The sequence below is a fragment of the Scomber japonicus genome, chromosome 20 (assembly GCF_027409825.1).
Source record: "Scomber japonicus isolate fScoJap1 chromosome 20, fScoJap1.pri, whole genome shotgun sequence".
Taxonomy (NCBI): Eukaryota; Metazoa; Chordata; class Actinopteri; order Scombriformes; family Scombridae; genus Scomber; species Scomber japonicus.
This window is the reverse complement of record NC_070597.1, coordinates 1,038,494-1,055,993: the sequence shown is the minus strand read 5'-3', so window position 1 is coordinate 1,055,993 and position 17,500 is coordinate 1,038,494. Positions and strand designations below refer to the sequence as shown.

Sequence of the window (17,500 nt, the reverse complement as noted above, 5' to 3'; positions counted from 1 at the left end):
TTGGAGCGTAATATTTGTGGTTTTACTAACATCATTGTCACTGATACTTTCCCACACAGAGCCGTCTCTGCTGTAACTCAATATGTTGTCCAACTGTGTTTAACATCAGGAGAGAAACCAGATCCACTACAGGTCCGAGTGGAACAGCACATCTCTTCTTCTTCTTCATGTCTGGAGGACTAAAGTTGTGTTCTGTGTCTGCAGGGTTCTCCACATCCTGAACCCTCGCCCCGGGGGTCCGTCCCCCATCATGCCCGTCGACATGGCCGTGAGAATCTGCCTCGCCAGCTCGCCCCCTCTGCGCTCCTTCCTCGGTAACTACGACAACCGCTGCTCTTCCTCCGCGGCGGCCGCTCTCTCTCTGCCGCGCTGCCAGCCGCTGCGGCCGTGCCTGGCGTCCGGCGTCACCACGGCAACCGCGGCCTCAGCGGCGGCGGAGGAGAGCAGCAGCAGCCGTGCGTGGCTCAGGAGGAAGAAGAAGAGCGTGGTGTTCGCAGACTGTCGCGGTCTGGCGCTGACCGCCATCCACGTCTTCGACGAGTCGGAGGACGACCCGCTGAGCGAGCTGCAGTTCCAGCTGACGGAGCTCGAAGGCGCCGCCGCCGGCAGGCTGCAGGACGAGTCAGGTGAGTCAGCCCGCCGGCTCTGATTGGTCGATGCCGCTCACATTAAATCTGATTAAGTGGTTCCTGATTGGATCGTCTGTTCCTCCGCAGACTCGGCCGACGGGGGGTCGGGTCTGGTGCTGGACTTCACCCAGCCGGCCGCAGACTACCTGGACCTGAGGAACCGGCTCAAAGCCCAGCAGGTCTGTCTGGAGACCTGCTCGATCCAGGACCGGCTGCTGTCGGGGACCGTGCAGGTCCGGAACGTTTGCTTTGAGAAGTCCGTGTCGGTCCGGATCACCTTCGACTCGTGGCGGTCCCACCGCGACGTTTCCTGCCGCTACCTGAACAACGTGTACGGTTGCCATGACACCGACACCTTCGCCTTCTCCGTCTCCGTGCCCGAAGTCCTCGAGCCGGCCGACAGGATCGAGTTCTGCATCCAGTACCAGACCCGGGACCGGATCTTCTGGGACAACAACCTCGGGGACAACTACCGGCTGGCGTTGTCGGATCCACACGGCGACCCGGTCCGGATCGCTGAGAGCTCGGCGGAGAAGACGGACTTTGACCCGTTGGGAAGTCCCAGAACCTCGGCGCAGATCTTCTCTGAGTGGCAGAGCTGGCGACGCCTGGAGACCAGCGCCCCTTACTGGTGAGACCAGCACCCCCCTTACTGGTGAGACCAGCTCCCCCCTACTGGTGAGACCAGCGCCCCCCTACTGGTGAGACCAGCTCCTCCCTACTGGTGAGACCAGCTCCCCCCTACTGGTGAGACCAGCACCCCCCCTACTGGTGAGACCAGCTGTTGATCCAGATGTTCGTAGACACTGAGACACTTTAGCTCCCAACAGTCATTCCAGTCACTCAGGACCCAGAAACCAAAACCTGCCCCTCGTCCGCCGAGACCTGAACCACCAGAGCGACGCGTTAAAATATGCAAATAAAACAAAAAACTCTCCACAGTGACGAGCCGGAGGAAGACTTCATCATCTTCATCATCTTCATCATCTGATTAACTTCACATTAAACAGCTTCTCATTAAAGCTGCAAAGATTAATCGATTAATCGATTAATCGATTCGTTGCCAACTAATAAACGAATCTTTGATCGTTTTTAAGTAAAATGTGAAAAACTCTCAGATTCAGTTTCATGTGAATATTTAAACCGAATCTTTGATCGTCAGCTAATCGATTAATTGATTGATGATGTCACTGCTGCTTCGTACCAGCAGAGACCTGGTCCAGGAGCGGATCGGGACCGGGTCCAGGAGCGGACCAGGGACCCGGTCCAGGAGCGGACCGGGACCTGGTTCTAAACTGGTTCATTTCAGAACCCGACGTGAGCCGGTCTGTTGGACCGAAGGCTCGAGATCTCAGCAACACTTGTATCCATGGAAGCAGCATCGCCCGTATCCATGGAAACAGCATCGCCCGTATCCATGGAAGCAGCATCGCCCGTATCCATGGAAGTAGCATCGCCCGTATCCATGGAAGTAGCATTGCCCGTATCCATGGATACAGCTGATATCATGTGTTTGATCAGCAGCGACGAAGCCTGAAAATCAGGATCAGTTATAACCATGATCCACATCCTGTAACCGGAGAACATGTAGGGAACATGTAGGGAACATGTGGAGAACATGTAGGGAACATGTGAAGAACATGTAGGGAACATGTGGAGAACATGTAGGGAACATGTGGAGAACATGTAGGGAACATGGAACATGTGGAGAACATGTAGGGAACATGGAACATGTAGAGAACATGTGGAGAACATGTAGGGAACATGGAACATGGAGATAAACATGTAGGGAACATGGAACATGTGGAGAACATGTAGAGAACATGTGGAGAACATATGGAGAACATGTAGGGAACATGGAACATGGAGAAAACGTGTAGGGAACATGTGGAGTACATGTAGAGAACATGTAGGGAACATGTGGAGAACGTTTAGGGAACGTTTACTCACACTTGTCGTATTCGGATGTTTTTAACCCAAAAACAGTTCAGATGAGTTTATGACAGGAAGTCGGGATTCTGACCAATCGCACGTTTCCTGTGTGCCGTTAATCGATCGATCAGCAGATATCTGATCAGCGTTTGATCAGAACTCAAATCGAATCTCTAGAGAATAAGTTGAGACATTTGCAAAACTACATTAGGCAGGCAGACAGACAGGCGGCACCTTACGGGACTGAATCAGTCGCTCGTCTCCGCTGAGGTCGGGCAGGCGACGGTTGCACCGACCGAACCTCCGTCAGCTCCTTTGTCTTGTTAATGTTCAGACTGAGGTTGTGATTGGTTCTCCAGACTTCCTTCCTGTAAGCTGCCTCGTGGTTGGCTGAGATGAGGCAGAGCGCTGTGATGTCATCTGCGATGTCATCTGTGATGTCATCTGTGATGTCATCTGCAACTGTAAAGACGTAGTTTGTTGGAGAGTCGTGTGCAGAGTCACAGATCGATCGGACTGATTGACAGCTGGTCAGTTACAGGATGTGAGGCTGGTACGTTGACCTTTGACCTCCAGCTGCTGGTCACCTGACGCTACGAACAGGTGGAGGTCGGGGGCGTCGTCTGTTGCCGGGCAGATTAGGCCGCCATGTTTTCCTGAGTCACATGATCAGGATCTTATTTTTTTGTTGTTTCTTTTTGTTCTTCCTGTTTGCAGCTCCTCCTCATTGGCTCTGAGCCCCAGGTGAACCTCCTCCTGATTGGCTCCCACTGTGTCTTTGTAGTCTTGTTGTCATGGTAACTGCTGTAGGCGGAGAAAAGAGCTAAAAAGCTAAACCTGCACTTCCTGTTAGCTCCTGTAGCCATACCAGCTTAAAAGCCTTTACTAAGCTAAGTGTGTGTGTGTGTATGTGTATGTGTGCATGTGCGTGTGTGTGCACATGTGTGTGTGTATTGTTTATAAAGAGTGTGACAGGAAGTTGAAGAAGGGAAATGAAACGTGAATATTTAATGAGGTCGATGTCGACTGTAAACGAGGCTGTAACGTTAAGTGCAATATGATGATGTCATGATGATGTAATGATGCAGGAAGTGATGTAAGCAGGAGTGTGTGGCTGACTGTTTCCTTTGGTGTGTGTCCTTTCAGAATAAAAGTCTAATGTTTGTAGCGTTGTCTCTCCTGTCGGTTTGTTGCTCGAAGTTTCATTTAAATCATTTATTAATTAAATGTTGGTAAGATGATGAATTCATAAATCAGTTAAACTAGATTTAAAAGCAGCATCAGGTTTGTTAAAATGTACATTTAGTATTTTTGTTGGTTTTATGGAAGGAAGGAAGGCAGGGAGGAAGGAAGGAAGGGAGGAAGGAAGGGAGGACAGAAGGAAGAAAGGAAGGGAGGGAGGACAGAAGGAAGGGAGGAGGGAAGGGAAGGGAGGACAGAAGGAAGGAAGGAAGGAAGGGAGGGAGGACAGAAGGAAGAAAGGAAGGGAGGGAGGACAGAAGGAAGGGAGGACAGAAGGAAGGAATGAAGGGAGGAAGGACAGAAGGAAGGGAGGAAGGAAGGGAGGGACTGAATTCAGACTGAACTCCGCAGCAAGACATCATGGAGGTTACGCCCAGTTCAATATAATCAATATATTAAAAAAAGATCAATAAGAGAGATTTGAAATGACATTTGACCCATTTTATACCAAAAGACTGAATGCTCCTGAACATGTCAAATGGTGTAACCACAAAATGTCAAATGGTGTAACCACAAAAGGTGTGTTTTAGTGTCCATGTGGTCTAGTTTAAATTTAAAGGGTTGAAATGTGAAAATAAACGTATGAATAACTTCACACATTCTTTTTTTGTGGACCCAGCATCAAATTTCTGCTTTTAATCCATTTAGAGAGAATATATTAGAGGATTATGGTAAAAATGTCTAAGTGGTGTAACCATAAAAACTTTGTACCAAATAATTGAACGTTGCTTAAAAACAGTAAATAGTCAATAAAACTCCTTCCTTCCTTCCTTCCTTCCTTCCTTCCTAACACCATATCAACTAGTTTGGCATGATCTTACATCCTTCCTTCTTTCCTTCCTTCCATCCTTCCTTCCTACCTAACACCATATCAATTAACTGATCTTTTTTTAATATATTGATTATATTGAACTGGGCGTAACCTCCATGATGTCTTGCTGCGGAGTTCAGTCTGAATTCAGTCCCTTCCTTCCTTCCTTCCTTCCTTCCTCTCTCCTTCCATAAAACCAACAAAAATGCTAAATGTACATTTTAACAAACCTGATGCTGCTTTTAAATCTAGTTTAACTGATTTATGAATTCATCATCTTACCAACATTTATCATCACTGAGTCTTATAATAAAACAAAGTACAACCAGTTCAATAAAGGTTGGGATTAATGGCTAATAATGTATAAAGTAGTTTTAATGTAAGAACTGATGGTAGATGTTTGAATGCTAATTGATCAGAGTGAGCAGCTACACAGAGAGAGAGAGAGAGAGAGAGAGAGAGAGAGAGAGAGAGAGAGAGAGAGAGAGAGAGAGAGAGAGAGAGAGAGAGAGAGAGAGAGAGAGAGAGAGAGAGAGAGAGAGAGAGAGAGAGAGAGAGAGAGAGAGAGAAGTTTAGAGGAGCAGCAGCGTCCAGCTGACTGACACACACACACACACACACACACACACAGGAGCTGGAGACACACACACACAGGAGCTGGTAGACTGATCACTGCTCATAAACAGATCCATCTCTCTACATTTAACCAGCACTTACATCTCTTCCTCTTCTTCTTTATTATTAATATAAATGATGTTGGCAGCAGCTGAGTTTAGAGTTTAACCAGAGAATAAACCTCCTGACACTGACATGAGGACACTTCAGTGTTTCTCTTCTTTTACTCAGAGTTTATAATAAAACTATAATCATTATTAAACTATGAATAGAGTGATAGTTTAACTCCAACATCAGGCTGTTAGCTTCCAGTCAGAGATCATTGTTGGTTTATAAACTTATGATGTAATATACAGTTACATATATGATGTAATCTTTGGAGTCCTTTCTCTGTTTTTAGAGTAACATGAGCAGAAATGATCCAGATGTGAAGCTCAGCACATGAAGTTATCATAAGGATCAACATCAGAATGAAAAAAGGATAAAAACACTGCAAAGAAAGATAAAATCCTACAGCAGGTAGAAGGTGTGAATAATGTCACTGAGTGTAGAGATAAAGGCCCCCTGGTGGTTGATCTGAGAACTACATGAATATGACTCTTGATCCACTGGTTCAGGTTCATAAACTTCAGCTGTGATTTATAATTTATGTATTAAAACATAAAGAGGTTAACACAGACAGTTAAACTATGCTGGGCATTTCTGAACCAGGTGGAGGCGGTTGGACCAATAGCTGCACAGAACCAGGGAGCACTTTGAAATGATCTTTATTACAGTCAGCAAGGAAACTGGTAGAGCTCAGAGTCACCGACCACAGAGTCACCGATCACAGAGCAGGCAGTAGAGGTCAGAGTCACAGATCAGGGTTAGGGTTAGACAGTGACAGAGACTGAGACAGTGTTTACCATCATCGTACTAGCTTGGTGATTAGCGTCAGGTCCGTCTCCCTCGGCAACCGTCACAGCAGACAGCAGCTTTTTGTGAAGCCACCGTAGCTCAACTCTTAATATTTAGAAATTAAAGAAGATATAAAAACTGAAATAATTAAATCCTGTTTGTTTTAATAGAACGATGATCTCCATGATGTTGTGTTGCCTCCTCTTGTCGCCATGGAAACGGCTCTGCGGACGCTGAGAGGATGAACCAGGGTGGTGAACTTTGACCTGCTGATGAACACATGAACTCTCACTGCTCACTGGTCCCGGGACACTCTGAACGATCCTCCATGTTTTATATATAACAACATTTTATCAATAAAGAATCTGACTTTGTGTTATTTTATGTAACATATAAGATTTTCTGTTTAATTAAAAAGGAATAAATGTCATAAATCTATTGATTATCTCGAACAAATTCTATAAAATACTGTGATGAGCATCCCAGGACATTATAAACATATTGTGGCGAGCTCTCGTGGAAGAAGGTGAAGTGAGACCACAGACTGTATAAAAGAAACAGACGTAACATCCGTGACGTCACCCATTGGTTTGTGGACTGCTGCTCGGAAGCCAATAGTTTCTAAGTTTGAAAATTTCAGGTGCATGCTGGGAAAAATAAAAACACAGATTCTACTTATATGGACATGAGGTGGAGCCATGGGCGGGGCCAACGGCGGAGCGGGGAGGTTGCTATGGTTACGAGGGCTGGATCTGGAGGACATTGGTCAATCAACCTGTCAATCAGGACGTAGCCACGCCCTAATGCATACCCTGCTTTATCGTCACATATAAAATCAGGGAGGCCAAAATGTCCCAAATGAACATCATACTGCATTGAAGAAGGCTTTAAACTAGCGATTGAGACCATAAACACATTTTGAAAACGTTTACTGAGGTTAGAAATCAAGTGAGAAGTTGGTGAATTCTCCATTGACTTGTATAGAGACGGTCGCCCCCTGGTGGCCTTTTGATAGAATGCAGCTCTAAGTTACTTCTCCATTGACTTGTATAGAGACGGTCGCCCCCTGGTGGCCTTTTGATAGAATGCAGCTCTAAGTTACTTCTCCATTGACTTGTATAGAGACGGTCGCCCCCTGGTGGCCTTTTGATAGAATGCAGCTCTAAGTTACTTCCTGGTTGGCTTCTTTTCAGAGGACAGGAACTCCCCGCCTGATTGAGTCAGATTTCTGCTTTCTACAACTCCTGCGTCCCTTACACCACATGACCACAGGAGGCGCTATTTATTTAACATCAGGTATAACAACAGCCATACATGAATACTGGCCAGAGGTAATTAAACACACCAGGAGACTCAGTCGCCGTGGCTACACTGCTAATTAAAGTTAACATCAAACTTAACATCATGTATGGCTATATAACCTGAAACTCACATAACACAATTAAACATGCACACAGCACTAAAACATGACTTTCATTTCAAACATTAACAGTCCCATGAGCCTTTGTCCCAATCTGAGTGACCACTGCCCCCTCTGGTCTACAATATAAATATGTATGAATATTAACTTTAAAATGCATTTTATTACCAAGTAAAGTGTCCTGCAGATTATAAATCATGAATTAATAAACCTAGAACTCATCTGTCTCTGATTTCAAACACATTAAATATTATGATTCAAACATTTTCTGCTTTTGTTCTTTAAATATTTATAATAATAAGAAATCCATAATATTTAGATTAAAATACACATTTCCTCTTTTTAAACTGAGTTTTGGTGACTCTGATACAGACGTGTATCTCCTGGCCTCAGATGCCACCGCGGGCTCGGAGACTCGGAGGGGAACAGCACTAACGTATCATAACTAGGGCTGTCAAACGATTAATTATTTTAATCGAGATTAATCGCAGAGTTTCCATAGTTAATTGCAATTAATGGCGTTTTGAATGTCATGTTTAAAATCCTGTTATTTTCCATCTGAAGGCAGTTTTTCTCCTTTCCTTCCTTCCTACCTTCCTACCGTCCTTCCCTCCTTTCCTTCGTTCCTTCGTCCCTCCCTCCCTCCCTTCATCCCTCCCTCCCTCCCTTCCTTCCTTCCTTCCTACCGTCCTTCCCTCCTTTCCTTCCTTCCTTCGTCCCTCCCTCCCTCCCTTCTTTCCTTCCTTCCCTCCCTCCCTCCTTTCTTTTCTTCCTTTTTTCTCCCTCCCTCCCTCCCTTCCTTCCTTCCTTCCTACCATCCTTCCCTCCTTTCCTTCGTTCCTTCGCCCCTCCCTCCCTACCTCCCTTCCTACCTTCCTCCCTCCTTACCTTCCCTCCCCAGTTTTAAGCCCATAATGTAAAGCATTTCTTACCAGAGTGTCTTAACTGGGAATCAATCACGGCTCTGCTGCGACTCCCACACTCCAAAATGGTCCTTTGGTGGAGCTGAGGCTGGCTTGGCTGCACCTGGGTGTTTAGCGTGGAGGTGCTAACTCAAACTCCACGTACTCCGGTGGAGAACGACTCCACATGACACCAAAGTCGTCTGGGAGAGGAAATGAAATAAAGTCCAGGTTATTAAACACAGTAATTATACTTTAACTTTTGTCCATTCATTATTATAGGATGTAAATCACAAAGTTTTTTGGTTTTCAGTAATGATAGAAACTTTCTGTCGCCGTGGTTACTCAACCCTCCGTCACCGTGTTTACTCAACTCTCCGTCGCCGCGGTTACTGCCACCAATAAAACTGAAGCACTTCTTCTTCTTCTCTGGTTGCTGGAGGTCAGACGAGGTCAGCAGCCGTCTCCTGGTTCAACAGGCGAGGTCAAAGGTCAAACTGCTGTGTGTGTGTGTGTGTGTGTGTGTGTGTGTGTATATTAGTGTGTGTGTGTGTGTGTGTGTGTGTGTGTGTGTCTATGTGTGTCTATGTGTGTCTATGTGTGTGTGTGTGTGTGTATATTAGTGTGTATATGTGTGTATATGTGTGTGTGTGTGTGTGTGTGTATATGTGTGTGTCTATGTGTGTCTATGTGTGTGTGTCTATGTGTGTCTATGTGTGTCTATGTGTGTGTGTGTGTGTGTGTGTGTGTGTGTGTGTGTATATATTAGGAGGTTGAAGCATCTCCACAGAGGACAGAGCTGACATGGAGCTGCAGAGGTGAGCTGCTAGGAAACACTGATTACTGATTATTGGTAATGCTAATGCTAACGCTCGTTACTGCAGACTGATGTTAACTAATATCTGAATGAGTCAAATCTTCATCTTCTATGTTTCAGCGTTTCAGTGTTTTTAGTACCAAAGTTTAGTTTTTACTTTTATTGTCTCAGCTGGAAGGAAACAGATCACTTATTATTAGTGATTAGTATTATTGCTGCTCCTGGAGGTACCGAGGTCAAAGGTCAAAGTGGAAGCTCAGAGGGGATAGAGCCTTTTCTGTAGCTGCTCCTAAACTAATAATAATAATTTTATTTTATTTATAATGTGCTTTTACAAAGTGCTCAAAGACGCTTACAAGTAAAAACATAAAATGAAAAGAACAAATAATGTAGAAGGTTAAAAAGACATAATAATGTAAAGAGGATAAAAAACAGTTTACAGGTTAAAAGCCAGTTTAAAAAGGTGTGTTTAGGAGTGATTTGAAGGTTTGGGGGTCTGAACAGTCTCTGATGGGTTTGGGGAGTGGATTCCAGAGGGTGGGGAGGGGGGGTGGGGGGGGGGCAGTGGAGATGGCTCTGTCCCCCCAAGTTCGGTGCTTTGGGGGGACATCAATTATGGAACGAGCTTCCTTTAAATATTAGACGAGCCTCCTCACTGTCCGTTTTTAAAACTCGTCTTAAAACCCATTTTTAGTCCTGCATGAGACTCTGCTCCTGTTTTACTGTTTTACTGTTTTATGGTTTGTTTGATTTAATTATTGTTTTATTGTTTTTAATTTGTTTTAAAAAATATATCTATGTACCAAGGTTTTTATAGTTTTGAAATGTTCTTTAGTATTTATTTTTATTTAGTTTATCAGTTTGCTTTTTTATTTCAGTTTAGTTTTAGTGAGTTCAACGAGTGATTTAGTAGTTTTAGTTTAGTTTTAGTTTTTCAGGTATTAAGAGAAAGTCTTGACTTGTAGAAGCTGAAAAAGGATGAAAGAATAAGTGACACCAAACATGGTTTATCACCTTTTTACTTTCATTCTTTAACCACGAAGCATAGCGGCTGCTGCAGGACAGGAAGTCATCCAGGGAGAAAACGAAGCTGAATTTATCTGCAATTCAGTTTAGTTTGAGTTAGTTTTCGTTTTTATTTTAGTTTCAGTTAACTAAATTATTTTTTCATTGCTTGTCTTAGTTTTCGTTAACTATAATAACCCTGGTATGTACAGCACTTTGTTTCAGCTGTGGTTGTTTTAAAGTGTTTTATAAATAAAGTTGAGTTGAGTTGAGTTGATTAGAGAGAAAGATTAAAATGAAAGATTGATAATTAAATAAAGAGATAATTAGGTTATTAACTGGTTGTTTCTTGTCAGACGTGAGCTGAACTCCTGCTGGAACGATGAAGACGAGGATGAAGATGAAGCCCTCCTGCTGGTAGGACTTTTAATCTCATCACATTTATTTATTTATATATATATTTAAACACTTCTCACAGTTTTTTGTGTCTTTCGAAGCTAAATGTTTGATTTTCAGCAGCTTTCCTCAAACATTGTGATTCAGTATATTTCATTAAAACCTTTATTATTATTATTATTATTATTTTAAGCTCAACATTAAAATAAATCTATCAACACATAAATAAATGAGGTAGATTATATCTTTGTGGTTTCAGGTTTTATTGGCAGATGAGATTCTTTAATTTAAACTTTTTATACTGTGAAAAGTTTCTGTAATTAAAATTCAGAGATTTTAAATACTTCTATCTTATATTATATTATATCCTGAATGAGTGTGTGTGTGTACTTGTATTACTGACATTGTGGGGACTTGTGTCGGCCACCTCGCCTCCTTTTTGAGGACAACACTCAAAATTAGGATTAAATGTTAAAGTTTAAGATTAAAGTCAGTCTAAAAGAAAATGAATGTAAGTCAATGTGAAGTCCTCAGAAGTGATGTAAACAAGAATGTGTGTGTGTGTGCGTACTCGTATTACTTACATTGTGGGGACTTCTATCTGTTGACTTGAACATAACTTTGTGTGTGTGTGTGTGTGTGTGTGTGTGTGTGTGAGTGTGTGTGTGTGTGTGTGTGTGTTGTCATTAAGCTGTCTGACCTCTGACCTCTGACATGTGATTGGTGGATAATAAAGTGACATCATAAGTAGGTTAACGACCCAGCTGTCTCAGTCTGAGCGTCTCTGAGTCTCTGATGTCTCTGTTTCTTCATCATTATTTAAATTATAATAATCTATAATATATATTTATCTATAATCTGAGACACCTTTAAAGCTTTTTCTGTTGCACTGAAATGTTCCTGAAGTGATTCAAAATATACAAAAGTGGAAATATGTCATCTTTTTGAACCGACAGCAGCTTCATTTCACACAATTAATTAATTAAAAATGTTTTATTTCATTATTATTTAAAATCACCTTTTAAAAAAGCTTCATTAAACCTCCTGGTGTCCTCAGGTTAAGGAAGGACTGAAGGAAGGACAGGAGGAAGGAGGGAAGGAAGGAAGATAGGAAAGAAGGAAGGAGAGGAGTAAGGAGGGAGGATGGAAGGAAGGAAGGAAAGAAAGGAGTAACGAGGGAGGGAAGGAAGGAAACAAGGAAGTGAAAGCTTCATTAACCCTCCTGGTGTCCTCAGGTTAAGGAAGGACTGAAGGAAGGACAGGAGGAAGGAGGAAAAGAGGAAGGAAGTAAGGAGAGAAGGAAGGACAGGAGGAAAAGAGGAAGGAAGTAAGGAGAGAAGGAAGGACAGGAGGAAGGAGGAAAAGAGGAAAGAAGTAAGGAAGGTAGGAAAGGAATAAGGACGAAAAGAGGAAGGGATGTAGGAAAGAAGGAAGGAAAGGAGTAAGGAAGGAGGATGGAAGGAAGGAAGGAAGGAAGGAAAGGAGTAAGGAGGGAGGGAAGGAAGGAAACAAGGAAGGATGGAAGGAGGAGAGAGCAAAGAAAGAGGGGAGGATGGGAAGAAGGAAGAATTAAAGAAAGAGGGAGGGAGGAAGGAAGGAAGGAAAGAAGAAGGAAGGAAGGAAAGAAGGAACAGTCAAAAGAGATGGGGTCAATTTGACCTGTGAGGACGACAGGAGGGTTAAGCATCGATCATTTATCAATAATTAATAATTAATAATTACTGATCAGTTAGTTTATTATAAACTGTTTAATCATCAAATATTCACATGAAGCTGCTGCAAGAGAACATTCAACACATCAAAAATGATTTTAAAGATGAATAAATGATCAAAGTCATCTCGAGGCTCTTTACACGTAGAGAGGTCTGAACCCGATCAGCTGACTGATCCTCTGACGCTTTCAGGGTTAAAGTCAGCAGGGGTTCGTCTGACCTTTGACCCCTCCCCTCTGGGGGCTGATTGGCCAATAAAATGACACCAGAGAAGGTCATGTTCAACTCTCAGGCTGTTCCTCTTTCAGCTGCTAATAAAGTTTCATATGAGGCACGAGGTCAAAGGTCACTGGTGCCGATTTAGACTCTAAAGGAGCTTTTCCACTAAACAGTTCCAGCTCCACTCGACTCCATCAGGGATAGTACCTGGTACCTGCTGCTCCATCAGGGTTAGTACCTGGTACCTGCTGCTCCTCCATCAGGGATAGTACCTGGTACCTGCTGCTCCATCAGGGATAGTACCTGGTACCTGCTGCTCCATCAGGGATAGTACCTGGTACCTGCTGCTCCTCCATCAGGGTTAGTACCTGGTACCTGCTGCTCCTCCATCAGGGATAGTACCTGGTACCTGCTGCTCCATCAGGGATAGTACCTGGTACCTGCTCCTCCATCAGGGATAGTACCTGGTACCTGCTGCTCCATCAGGGATAGTACCTGGTACCTGCTACTCCATCAGGGATAGTACCTGGTACCTGCTGCTCCATCAGGGGTAGTACCTGGTACCTGCTGCTCCATCAGGGATAGTACCTGGTACCTGCTCCTCCATCAGGGATAGTACCTGGTACCTGCTGCTCCTCCATCAGGGATAGTACCTGGTACCTGCTGCTCCTCCATCAGGGATAGTACCTGGTACCTGCTGCTCCTCCATCAGGGTTAGTACCTGGTACCTGCTGCTCCTCCATCAGGGATAGTACCTGGTACCTGCTGCTCCATCAGGGATAGTACCTGGTACCTGCTCCTCCATCAGGGATAGTACCTGGTACCTGCTGCTCCATCAGGGATAGTACCTGGTACCTGCTACTCCATCAGGGATAGTACCTGGTACCTGCTGCTCCATCAGGGGTAGTACCTGGTACCTGCTGCTCCATCAGGGATAGTACCTGGTACCTGCTCCTCCATCAGGGATAGTACCTGGTACCTGCTGCTCCTCCATCAGGGATAGTACCTGGTACCTGCTGCTCCTCCATCAGGGATAGTACCTGGTACCTGCTGCTCCATCAGGGATAGTACCTGGTACCTGCTGCTCCATCAGGGGTAGTACCTGGTACCTGCTGCTCCTCCATCAGGGATAGTACCTGGTACCTGCTGCTCCTCCATCAGGGATAGTACCTGGTACCTGCTACTCCATCAGGGATAGTACCTGGTACCTGCTGCTCCATCAGGGATAGTACCTGGTACCTGCTGCTCCATCAGGGGTAGTACCTGGTACCTGCTGCTCCATCAGGGATAGTACCTGGTACCTGCTCCTCCATCAGGGATAGTACCTGGTACCTGCTGCTCCATCAGGGATAGTACCTGGTACCTGCTCCTCCATCAGGGATAGTACCTGGTACCTGCTCCTCCATCAGGGATAGTACCTTTTACCTGCTGCTCCATCAGGGATAGTACCTGGTACCTGCTGCTCCATCAGGGATAGTACCTGGTACCTGCTGCTCCTCCATCAGGGATAGTACCTGGTACCTGCTGCTCCATCAGGGATAGTACCTGCTGCTCCATCAGGGATAGTACCTGGTACCTGCTGCTCCATCAGGGATAGTACCTGGTACCTGCTGCTCCATCAGGGATAGTACCTGGTACCTGCTGCTCCATCAGGGATAGTACCTGCTGCTCCTCCATCAGGGATAGTACCTGCTGCTCCTCCATCAGGGATAGTACCTGGTACCTGCTGCTCCATCAGGGATAGTACCTGGTACCTGCTGCTGCTCCATCAGGGATAGTACCTGGTACCTGCTGCTCCATCAGGGATAGTACCTGGTACCTGCTCCTCCATCAGGGATAGTACCTGGTACCTGCTCCTCCATCAGGGATAGTACCTGCTCCTCCATCAGGGATAGTACCTGGTACCTGCTGCTCCTCCATCAGGGATAGTACCTGGTACCTGCTGCTCCATCAGGGATAGTACCTGGTACCTGCTGCTCCTCCATCAGGGATAGTACCTGGTACCTGCTCCTCCATCAGGGATAGTACCTGGTACCTGCTGCTCCATCAGGGATAGTACCTGGTACCTGCTGCTCCTCCATCAGGGATAGTACCTGGTACCTGCTGCTCCATCAGGGATAGTACCTGGTACCTGCTGCTCCATCAGGGATAGTACCTGGTACCTGCTGCTCCTCCATCAGGGATAGTACCTGGTACCTGGAACATTTTAGAGCTGTAATCACAATACCGCCATACTGTGAAACCATGAAACCGTGAAACCGTGATATTTTTGCTTATGGTTATCATACCGCTAGAATCTCATACCGGCCCATGCCTAACTGTTACTCACTTTTATTTTATATCATCATTAACGAGCTGATTGATTGTTTGTCACTCTGGTTCCTCTACATCACGGCCAAACTCATTTTAGTTTAAGAGCCACATAAAGCCTGATTAGAGCTCAAATGGACCAGACCAGTAAAACCAGTACATAATGACTTCATAACAACAAAACAGTCAATATATATCATAACTTTACTTTAATAAAACTAATTAACAAAACAACTAAACAGCCTGAGATGTGCAGTTTCAACAATATTAAGTCTCAGTCCTCATATATAATTGGTTTAAATATACCTGAATCAGCAGAAAAATTGGAATTACTTTTCATCCATTGAAGCATTGGGCCAGATTGGAGCCCTCGGGGGGCCGGTTCTGGCCCACGGGCCTTATGTTTGACCCCCGTGCTCTACATGCTGCTTGTTTTAGATTAAAGTTTGTGAGATAACGATCTGACTGACTCACAGTTTAACTTGTACATGAAGAATCTGCACGTTGTGTTCCTGAAAGCTGAATGTTTAACCGATCGTCTTCGACCTCGCTGTGTGACGTCACGAGGCGGAGACAAACAGACCAATGAGCTGTTAGTGTGTCGGCAGGCGGAGGACCGAGGATACGAGTCGTCCGTGTCTCAGGAGAAGCAGGACGCTTTGAAGTACAGCAGGAACGCAGAGTCCGAGCGTCCAATCAGCCTCAAGGTGAGAGGAGATAAAGACATTTCATTGGCTGACATCAGTCCTGATATAAAACTCTTCGTCTTAGAGCCGTTTCTGCGTCTCTGTCCTCACGCAGACGGACAAAGCGGGTCGTCTCGTCCTGGAAACGCCAGACGACCTGCAGAACCTGCTGCTGCTGAGGAAGACCAAGAGGGAGCAGAAAGCTGCGATCAGGAAATCAGCTGCTGCTCATCGTCCTGCTGCTGTCCAATCAGTGGTGAGACGCTCACATGACGCTCACACAGCCGCAACGTCTTCTTTTCTTTATTCTTTCGGGAGATTTATTTAAAGAACTGAGCAATAGAAGAAGAATCTGTGTGTGAGTTAAAGTGTCTCTGTCTCAGCCGTACTACGTGGACGAGGACGACTTCCTGAAGGCCTGCGATCAGAAGCAGCTGCAGTTGATTGACAGGTATCTGTCCACAGGGGGCGACGTCAACACCTGCGACTCGGTGAGGCGTTAACGTTCATGAATAAAGATTTTAAACTCAGAACGAAAGAGGAAGTTTTGATGTGACATCAGACTGTGGATGAATGTTTGTGCAGTTTGAGCGTACAGGTCTCCACAGAGCTTCCTCCAAAGGTCACACCGAGATCGTCACCAAGCTGCTGGAGGCTGGAGCCAACGTCCACAGCCGAGACAAGGTTCTTCGTGTGGTACCTGTGTCTCTGTTCTAAGACTGTTAGAACCAGTTTTATACACTGTTAGAACGAGTATTATACTGTTAGAACCAGTTTTACACTGTTAGAACCAGTTTTATACTGTTAGAACCAGTTTTATACACACTGTTAGAACCAGTATTATACTGTTAGAACCAGTATTATTCTGTTAGAACCAGCTTTATACACTTTTAGAACCAGCTTTATACACAGTTAGAACCAGTTTTACACTGTTAGAACCAGTTTTATACACTGGGAGAACCGGCTCTAACGTTCCTGTTCTGTCCAGCTTTGGTCCACTTGTGTCCACACTGCCTGTCGAGGAGGAAATCTGTCTGTTCTTCAGCTTCTGTTGAATCATGGAGCCGATATTACAGCAAATGACAAGGTAACATACCAACAAATACTACTAACAGTACTAATAGGACCTAATACTACTACATATAATAATACTACTAACAGTACTAGCATGACCTAATACTACTACATATAATAATACTACTAACAGTACTAGCATGACCTAATACTACTACATATACTAATACTACTACATATACTAATACTACTAACAGTACTAATAGGACCTAATACTACTACATATACTAATACTACTACATATACTAATACTACTAACAGTACTAATATGACCTAATACTACTACATATACTAATACTACTACATATACTAATACTGCTAACAGTACTAACATGACCTAATACTACTACATATACTAATACTACTACATATACTAATACTACTAACAGTACTAATATGACCTAATACTACTACATATACTAATACTACTAACAGTACTAATATGACCTAATACTACTACATATACTAATACTACTAACAGTACTAATATGACCTAATACTACTACATATACTAACATGATCTAATACTACTACATATACTAATACTACTACATATACTAATACTACTAACAGTACTAACATGACCTAATACTACTACATATACTAATACTACTAACAGTACTAATATGACCTAATACTACTACATATACTAATACTACTACATATACTAATACTACTACATATACTAATACTACTACATATACTAATACTACTAACAGTACTAATATGACCTAATACTACTACATATACTAATACTACTAACAGTACTAACATGACCTAATACTACTACATATACTAATACTACTAACAGTACTAATATGACCTAATACTAC

General features: G+C 44.0%; 2 protein-coding genes across 2 annotated transcripts in view; one reads left to right on the top strand and one right to left on the bottom strand.

Moving 5' to 3' along the window:
* LOC128381604 (protein phosphatase 1 regulatory subunit 3C-B-like) overlaps positions 1 to 1,272 on the top strand; it is a 5,075-nt gene extending 3,803 nt beyond the window's left edge. The window contains exons 2-3 of the mRNA XM_053341651.1: positions 205 to 626; positions 717 to 1,272. Of these exons, the coding sequence (XP_053197626.1) occupies positions 205 to 626; positions 717 to 1,264 (970 nt within the window). The 3' untranslated portion in view covers positions 1,265 to 1,272. The remainder of the gene's footprint in view (positions 1 to 204; positions 627 to 716) is intronic.
* LOC128381798 (scavenger receptor cysteine-rich type 1 protein M130-like) overlaps positions 1 to 17,500 on the bottom strand; it is a 152,085-nt gene that overhangs the window by 92,491 nt on the left and 42,094 nt on the right. The window lies entirely within an intron of this gene.